At 36.1% G+C, this 8951-nt stretch overlaps 1 protein-coding gene across 1 annotated transcript; it reads right to left on the bottom strand.

Annotated features, from left to right (window-relative positions):
• Nucleotides 1-3135: 3135 nt before the first annotated feature.
• On the bottom strand, nt 3136-8056 carry LOC120278096 (WD repeat-containing protein 13). The gene is made up of 12 exons (XM_039285003.1): nt 7692-8056; nt 7495-7604; nt 7327-7396; nt 7017-7161; nt 6786-6923; nt 5520-5659; nt 4750-4797; nt 4514-4624; nt 4250-4428; nt 4042-4163; nt 3432-3508; nt 3136-3352 (listed from the first exon to the last, which is right to left on the bottom strand). Exons 1-12 carry the CDS (start codon nt 7911-7913, stop codon nt 3242-3244), a joined length of 1473 nt encoding a protein of 490 aa, XP_039140937.1. The 5' UTR covers nt 7914-8056; the 3' UTR covers nt 3136-3241.
• Between the last annotated feature and the right edge of the window lie 895 nt (nt 8057-8951).

The raw sequence follows: 8951 nt of genomic DNA, 5'->3' as shown, positions 1-8951 counted from the left end.
CATTTGCTATATATATGGATATTTTGAGCATCGAGTTATTTGGCAAAATGATTCTAGTATATTTATGCGTATTTATTTTGAAAGAAACATGCTTACATGTAAATGTATTTTACATGTAAATGTATTTTACATGCAAATGGAATATGGATTGATGTATATTTCCGTACTTACACATCATATGCTTGATTCCTCGAGTTGGAATTAGAAAGAATTGCATTATGGCATTTGGATTTTGATGGTGACAGTGGACTTCAGTTCGACACTGCAGTGTGTGGTTTCACAGTCCGGCCTAATGGGAGGCGGCGTGGTCAACCCTGAGTTTACCCTGGTCAAGAGGTGTCCGGAGCCATTGACAGGAGGGTTCTTATATGTGAGAAACCTGGGGGTCACCACACGGGGATCTCAGTGACTAACACCAAGGAAGGCAACATTTGTGAATTTTAAAAGTTTTAAAAACACCTTGGTGGTCCCGTAGCTAGTCGCGGCCACGATTAGCTTGGGAATTGTCTGAGACCAACCTGTATTTTGAGTTGTGCTCAATGTATTGGAAAATGCTACTTACCTGTACTATTTATAAATCTTTTTGATTTCTATTAATTTGTTGAATACTTGGAACTACTTTTATATGTTATTATCACTGTGCTGGGTAAGCAGTAGACTAACCCACCCTTTCCCCTTAGTTAGGTTAGTGTGCAGTGTGCAGTGTGCATGTAAACTTTATGGATCCACTAAACTTGATTTTGTGTGCATTGTTCCTGTACTTTGTATTTGCACTTTCTGGTTGTAATTGGAACCCTGGCTGGTTCTGTTGTTGTTGTTGTTGTTGTTGTTGTTGTTGTTGTTGTTGTTGTCTTCTTCTTTAGTTAGTTGTGTTAGCAAAGTCGTTTTGAGCCTTACGACGACTAGGAGGTGGGGCGCTGTAGGGTCCACTCCTTGTTGTTGTGGTGATTGCCACGTGCTCGACTAAGGTCGGGGCGTGACACCATCCACCGAACATCATATGAAGAAGATTTATGCATGGGCAAGAGAATATCGATTTGGAGATTATTCCAAGTTAAGCACACCTTATGAAGCATAAATGCTACCAAGCCCAGAAGGATCTCCTGAAGGCTTAGATAACATTGCTGAACAAAATCTAGACAATATGATGGAAGGATAAACTCAAAAGTTCTACTAGAGATCACTGTTCACATTACCCCTCCTTTTGAAGACTGAAACGATATTTGTTTTTTTTATTGTGTAAAAGGAGAGTGTTTATTTTTTAGTATGTAAAATAGGAAAAGTTTGTTTTTTTCAGTGTGTAAAATAAACTTGTCACTATAGTATTACTGTAGATAGTGGAGAATCTTTGTACTCCACATCATGTCAGTCAAGTCAAGGGTCTTGTCATAGCTCTATTGTAAAACCTTGGGCTTGAGTAGTTTTAGCACATGGTTTTGTAAGTGGTTTTGAGTCCCTTGGAGTTTATATAAGGCTCCCTAGTGTTTGTAAGGTGAACACACCTTTGAATGAATAAAAATCCTTAAGCTTTTATGCTAAATCCTCTCTTGTTCTTGCATATATATATATATATATATATATATAAGCTTCTGACCTACCTTTTACTTCACTTTGTTCTCTAGACCTTTCACCGGCGTCATCATTAGGGATGGCAAAAACCGAACTGACCTGTGGTTTCCGACCCGATCCGCCCCGAACGGGGCGGCTTTGGGCGGGGCAGGTAGGTTTGGTTTTTCCATGCCCCGCCCCGCCCCACTATTAATTTAACTTATTATAAATATTATATAGTGTAGGGGTAAATGAAATTTTTTTTAAAAATTTTCACTAAATTTCTTATAAGCTTGTTTTTATAAGTATATGTTTTTATAAAAAAAATCTATTTTAAAAATGTTTTTAAGAAATTTAGTTACTTATTTGTAACTATGAGCAAGGCAGGACAAGGCGGGGTGGGCGGTTTATGAAAAAAAAAAGGGGACGGGGTGGGGATGGTAAAGGCGTGCCCCGCCCAGCCCCGGTCCATTGTTATCCGGGGCGGGGATGGTAGAGGCGTGCCCCGCCCCCTTCCTGCCTCATTGTCATCCCTAGTCATCACCGACGGAAACCAAAGTAAGTTGAAAGGCATCCAATAGATAAAATATGAGCTTATCATGCATGTATCCTTTCTTACTCTTATCCACTCCACATATCCTATTCATCCATATCATATGATGCCTAGGGGTGAGCAAAAAAGTCCGGATCTGATGATCCGATCCGATATCCGGTTTTTTGACCCTAATTTTTTAGGTACCCGATCCGAAAAAGAGGGTCGGGTACCCGATCCCAATTTTTTAGATGCAAATCGGGTCGGATCCTGATTGGGAAAATTAAAAATCGGATACCCGAATTCAATCCGGTTTTTAATTATTATTATTATATATATATAATTTTAAATTTTATAGGGTCTCAAAAGTAAAAATGAAAAAAAAATCCAAATTCTCATCTCAACCCTTTAAAAGATATATATATATATATATATATATATATATATATATATATATATATATGCACATTAATACATTTAAATTTTACAAGGGCTAAAAATAAAAAAAAATGTCTAAATGACTAATCAAATAACTTAAAGAGTTATATACTCATATAGTTATATATATATAACTATATATATATAAATTTAAATTCTACAAGAGTTAAAAGTAAAAAAGAAAAAATTTCAAATCCATGCCTCCCATTCACCAATAACCATTACCCCGCCTCTTTCTCTCTAGCCTCTATAAATTATTTCAGGTGTCGCAAACATATATAAACGCAAACACACACTATAAATTCAATTTTTCAGGTATATGGAAAGGGTACTTTTATGAGAAGTATATATGTAAAACCTCTAAGAATGTTATCAACCTGACCAAAGTTTGGAAGACATACCATGCAACATGCAACATTGCCACATTTATAACTGCAATAGTAACTCCTCCATTTCAAGAACTAAGCATCAATCACATATCACTGAAACAAAGTTTAGAACAAGAAAAGGCTATATGCTATACTAACATTAAATATTACAAATGCGGAGAAAACCCGGGTGATCTATACAAAGATTTATCATCATTTGTGTTGTTCTTCACAAAAGAATGCACAAAAAAACGCAAGAACATGCAACTTTTCTGTATATAACTAACACCATCTTCTTTCTTCTCGTTATCTATGATAAGTAACAGTTCTCATAATGATCGTCACTGGATTAAACTCAACTCATCTTTGCTCGCTTCCAGACAATTACAGTTCCATTGGAGTCGGAAGAAGCCAACAGGTTCTCTCCGTAATTCCAAGCAATTCCTATAACAGGATAACCATGTCCCTGGAGTATTAAATGTGTCAGTAATATCGCGAGGAGATTCAATACTCATGTTGAAGATAAATTGTTGCGAGAATGAGACCTGAAGTTTATTTACGCATGTGTTCTTTGGCTTTGTCAGATCGTAGAAGTACACATTTGAATCCTCGCTGCCCGAAACTTCACATTCAACATGTACTTAGTTATCACCATGATTAATAAAAAACCATAGAAACAGAGAAATGAGAATAATTACATTAAGTGCAACTGTGTGTTATAAAGAACAACTGACTACAAATTGATTTTCTTTAGATGCAGTGATTATTAAGTTCTCCATAATTTTACCATCATGATTAAGCACATTTTAAGGATACCTTTTCGTTTTAATAAAAAAAAATGTGGTTAAAAGAGCTGGTTCAAACTAAATAATATCATCTTCTAAATGAGCACTAAGAAAGTGCAAATTTTTGTTGGTGTCACCATTGTGGAGTTTAGGCTAACTTAGTTAGCTTGGGAATGCCAAAGGCAGTGAACGTACGCACTAAATCATCTTTCATAAGTTGGAATGATATACCACAGTATAAAGTAAAAATGTATAAAACTTCACAAGCCATAATTAATTGTTTCCCAGAAGGGTAAAGAATTATAATAAACTAATTATATCAAATTGTTGTGCATGGAAGTTCAGGAAATAAAAATCACATCAAGCATACCAATAAATTCCCCTTTCTCCAGGGAAAGAAGAGGACAGAAAGAAGCTCGGATGCTGTGCACCTGCGGTGCTAATTTTAGTGAGCAAAGGAGTGTCAGATATCCTTTGATCTCCAAAGCAACGCTGTGCAACAAACATGATTAGTTAAAATCAGAATATAAGGCAACCACTCAATAGGATTAGGAATCCAAAGACAAGAAATTGATAACCTGAAGAAATACAGGTTTCCATCTTGAGCACATGCAAGAAGCACTGGAGATCTTGCCAGCAGAGAGTATGTACGATACTGTACGGTGGTGATTGAGCATTTGCTCCTGCCATTTCTATTTCGATGAGACCTGGATATTGACCCTGTGTGTGAATTCACACTAACAGTGTATATGCATCCCTGTGATTTTAACTCAAAAGTTGCAACCATTTGTATATCATGGAAATCTTCAAAACTGTTTTTGCTAAATGAATGAAAATCAAACCTGTGCATCTCCAGAGAAAATGAGCTGACCAGTATGATCATTATCCATAGCCGTTATTTCATTTTCAAAAACAGCCTTATTAATGACACGTCCAGTACTAAAATTCATAACCTGGAAATTTGATTACAACAATTACAGAAAACAGTTAAAACAAATCTTGATAGAATTGAAGTAATAAATTAGCCTTTGCAAATCTGTGGGAAAAGCATTTGGCAAAAATATAATATCCTTCTTACACTGATTTCTTTGTTCGCATTGCCAACAAATAGTAAGTTGTTGTTCACCTGCAACCAGCATCTTAGAAACATGAGTAGAAAGCACGCACACAAAAAATAGTGCATAGTATATTCTCTTGAACACAATAATAATTACCAATGTTATCAGATTAAAAAAAAATTGTGGCATGTCATAAGAGAAACTTCAGGTCTAACAAGTATGAGAGAGAGAGAGAGAGAGAGAGAGAGAACATGTTACAAACATACAGATATTGAAGTATAGCAGAAACATATGTTACATTTTAAACTACAGCTACGAAGGTCCTTAACAGCTTAACCAGCTATTCAATTGGTATAATACCATTATCCAAGGCTAATGCAAGTCATTGCCTGAATGATGCCATTGGTGGTTTATTTGAAAGAATGATGAGATAAGTATAAGTTTTATCCTGCAATTCAATGTGTATAATTTGGTTAAGCTATCTGGTACAGTTTCAAAGAATTTGTCTAACTATGTCCATATGGTATGTTCTATTATTTATTAATGTTTTCTCCGCAGAGTAGGACTATTCCTAAAGAAGCTGCCACTTGCCTCTCTTGTTGCATTTCGTATAAGATGCAACATATCAACTCAAAGAAAAAAGAATGAAGATTAAGCCAAGGAACATGTCAGAAACAATTTCCATTAGAAGAAATAATGGGCCATGCCTGTAAATTGTAAATCAATGTATCATAATATAGTAAAAAATAAATAAATAAAATAACACTCATTATCAATTCAGTTCACATACCGGATGGAAACGTATACATAATTGTGAAGAAACTCCATATATAACTCGTATGCAATGACCTTGGGATGCGTCCCAGACTCGAACAGTTTTATCCATTGATGATGAAGCAATGTACTGATTATTAGATGAAAAATCAAAATCTGCAACCTTGTCAGCATTTCCTTGGTAAAAGTTTGTATTATGATCAACATCAGCAAAAATAAATTCCAGTTAATAGGTACACAAGTTTCAGCTGAAATGTCATTCAATCATACAAGTGGCTAAATTTTAACAAATAAGGAATGCTCACACTACTAACTATTCTGAAACGCTAAGTTCAAGACAATTGATAAAAATAAAATAAATTAAATTTGGTACAAAGATATAACTTAAGAGACAATTTGAATATGTTTTTTATCTTATGAAAAGAAAAATTATTTAGGCATCCTGGAGCTAAACTTCCACATTATTCAAGAGTAGAGCAATTTGTATTCTCTATTTCCATTGACTAATTCTTTCAAGAGTTTTTCCTTTACAGTACTAGTCTCTTTTTTGTTTATCTTCTTGACTAATTTACTTTATTCTTTATTAGTCAAGGTAAAAATTTCTTCAGCTAAACGGAAAGTCTAATGTGAAATGTGGCAAATTATAATAGAGTAACCATTTAGGGATGGAACTTGGATCTCATCAGAAAAGATATCGACTGCTATGGGATGCATCTATTCAAAGAGTTGATAGAGGCAAACTTTTCACAAAAAGGATTCTTGACCAGATGGCAAACTCCCATAAGTTAAAAGTAGGTCATCCTAACAAGACACTGAACCATACCCAACTAAATCAGAAATGGCATAAAAGAATGCATGTCAAAAATTAGGTACCTCACCATTGGTAATGCACAAATTTACTTTACTACACCCGAAGCTTGTAGAAATGTGAATCTTTTTAGAAAAAAGAATAGCTTCACAATCATTTCTAAGGCTCCTTACAAATTAAGGGACTCTGTTTCAAAACCCATGGGACAATAGGCCCCTTTGGGTTCAATGTGATTTCATGACTAAATTTCACATGCCAGTGCCAAATAAGCTCTAAAATGCAATTGTAATAAGCTATCAGAGAATAATCCAATAACATCATACAAATGGCAGGCCAAGCTCTTCTCATGAGGAAGCCACTTGCGGAGCACTAGTTGCATACAAGCAACCTAAAAAGTTAGCTATTGCACCATGGCCTTCCTTCAGCACAGTAACATCACAAAAGCACTGAAAATTCGATTACTTTCATTCTAACCTGTGATGTCTTTAGAATGCCCCTTTAACTGATGAAGAATTGCTGGAGGCTCCGAAACACAGCATATCGTTAGGCTTCCATCAGACGCACCATACGCAAGCAAATCAGATCTCATGTGCCCAAACTTCAAAATTGTGACTGAAACAAGTAACCCATATTCCATTTACCCAAACATCTTCTACATTAGCTTTTCACAAACAGATATAAATGAGTAATGAAATCCTCAAATACCTGAAACTTTGCAGCTGTCAAATATACAATGCATACCAACAAACGAATATGCATGCTCAACAACCCGAAGGTGCCGATCAGCATCATTAACACTAGAGTTAAAGCTTGCCTCGCGACTAAAACCCTGACTGTAACCTCTCAAATCCTAACAACAAAAAATAATAATACAATAAAAATGGTTAACATAATCATACAAATGCTTTCTACTTGCAATTCCCATCCCAAAAAAGTATGCCTAGAAAAAGGAAACCCTTTTTTGAAACTAAAAGCAAAAACAACAAGCACAAATCAATAGCTTTAGCGTACGAACCCTGCTAGAACTCGAACTATCAACTTCAAACATGATAGACTGGGGACCTGGCAATGGAGTCCATCTACCACTGATTCACCAGCAAACAACTTCAATAAAAACAAAAAACACCAACAAAAAAAACCAGAATTCAAGAACCAGAATCAAAACAGTTACCCAAACACCAACCTATGCCCAGGGGTGCTGCTCCGGCTCGCAACATTGAAGCTCTCCCAATTCTTAGGCCTGCTGATGAAGTTCCGATAAGCCACATATCCTCTTCCATTGCATCGCCACTCCTTGAAACAACAATCCAAAGAAACAACAAGCACTGAACTCCATTGCCAGCAAAAGAATCAAAGAAACAAGTGGTGATCAAAGAATACCTTGCGGCGAGATATGGCGTCGGGGGAGGAGAGGGCTTTGCGACGGAGGAGGAGGCGGCGGAGGGCGACGTAGTTGGGATCGTGATGAGCTATGGGAGGTTGGAGCAAGCAACTGGTGAACTCCAAATCCATGGAGATCTTGGGGTTTTCTTCCAGCATTGGGGCTTCTCCTTGGGAGGCATTGACCTCCTTCTTCTTCTCCTGCTCCTCGGCGTCTTCCATTGATGGAACTGGATCTCAGATGGTCGGAGATGGCGGTGGAAGAAGAAGAAGCAGCATCATGTGATTCATTTTTTCTGTGCTGACTGATTCGTTTGACAAATCTTGGATCGGAATGGAAAATTATTTTTTTGGTGTTTGTTCATGATCTGTGTTTTTTTTTTTCTTATTTATTTATTTATTTATTTATTTAAGCCTATGGTAAATAGTGAAATTACTTGGTCTCTCCAATATGCATCTGTTATTGAAAGTGGGAGAAATCATCATTATAAATATTTTTTTTAATGATGTATTTTTAACTATATAAAAATAAAAAAAATGGATAAACCACATTCATTAAAATTAAAAAAAGTAGATATGAAAAAAAAAAAAGAATAAATAAAGACTACAATTGATCCACTAAAGGTTTGATTAAAAACAACAGAATAGAACAACTATAAAACTCCTCGAAGAAAGGGAATTTCCTGGATTGGGAAAAAGTTCAGCAAAAGATTTAGCGTTTACCCTCAGAAGAAACTTCCTCGCAAGCATCACTCGCTCCAGCAGTGTCAGTACTAGGACCCATAAACTCAAGGCTACATCGGATGATCGTGATGGAATCCTCAAATTTTGCTCCTTTTGTGTCTAGGACCTCAAATAACCACAATAATAACATATGATTCGCATTAAAAATGTGCTCATTCCAATCAAGCCAGATGTTCTAGATAATGGCTCATGTTAGAAGCTCCCCAATTTTCCTCACAAGTTGCCTGAGAGATATTCTCCATGAACTCCATAGCTTCCTTACAGAGGATGAGATGGTTGGAAATTGGAAAAGTTAACCGAAGTGGTTCCAAACTTTCACAACAAAGTTGCATTGGAGGAATTGATGACCTTTTGTTTCCGTTGTTGAGTGATAGAGCACACATGTTGCCGTTGGCAACTTGTTTCAATATCTCTTCGCCAAGTTTTCACAAAGTAAGGGCCTTATTTTTCCAAGATAACTAGTTAAAGAGATTTACTTCTTGTCAGCATACATTCTTCCAGAAAGTTTGTGACACA

Source organism: Dioscorea cayenensis, chromosome 15, assembly GCF_009730915.1.
Source record: "Dioscorea cayenensis subsp. rotundata cultivar TDr96_F1 chromosome 15, TDr96_F1_v2_PseudoChromosome.rev07_lg8_w22 25.fasta, whole genome shotgun sequence".
Classification (NCBI taxonomy): Eukaryota; Viridiplantae; Streptophyta; class Magnoliopsida; order Dioscoreales; family Dioscoreaceae; genus Dioscorea; species Dioscorea cayenensis.
This window is presented reverse-complemented; position numbering and strand designations above follow the sequence as displayed.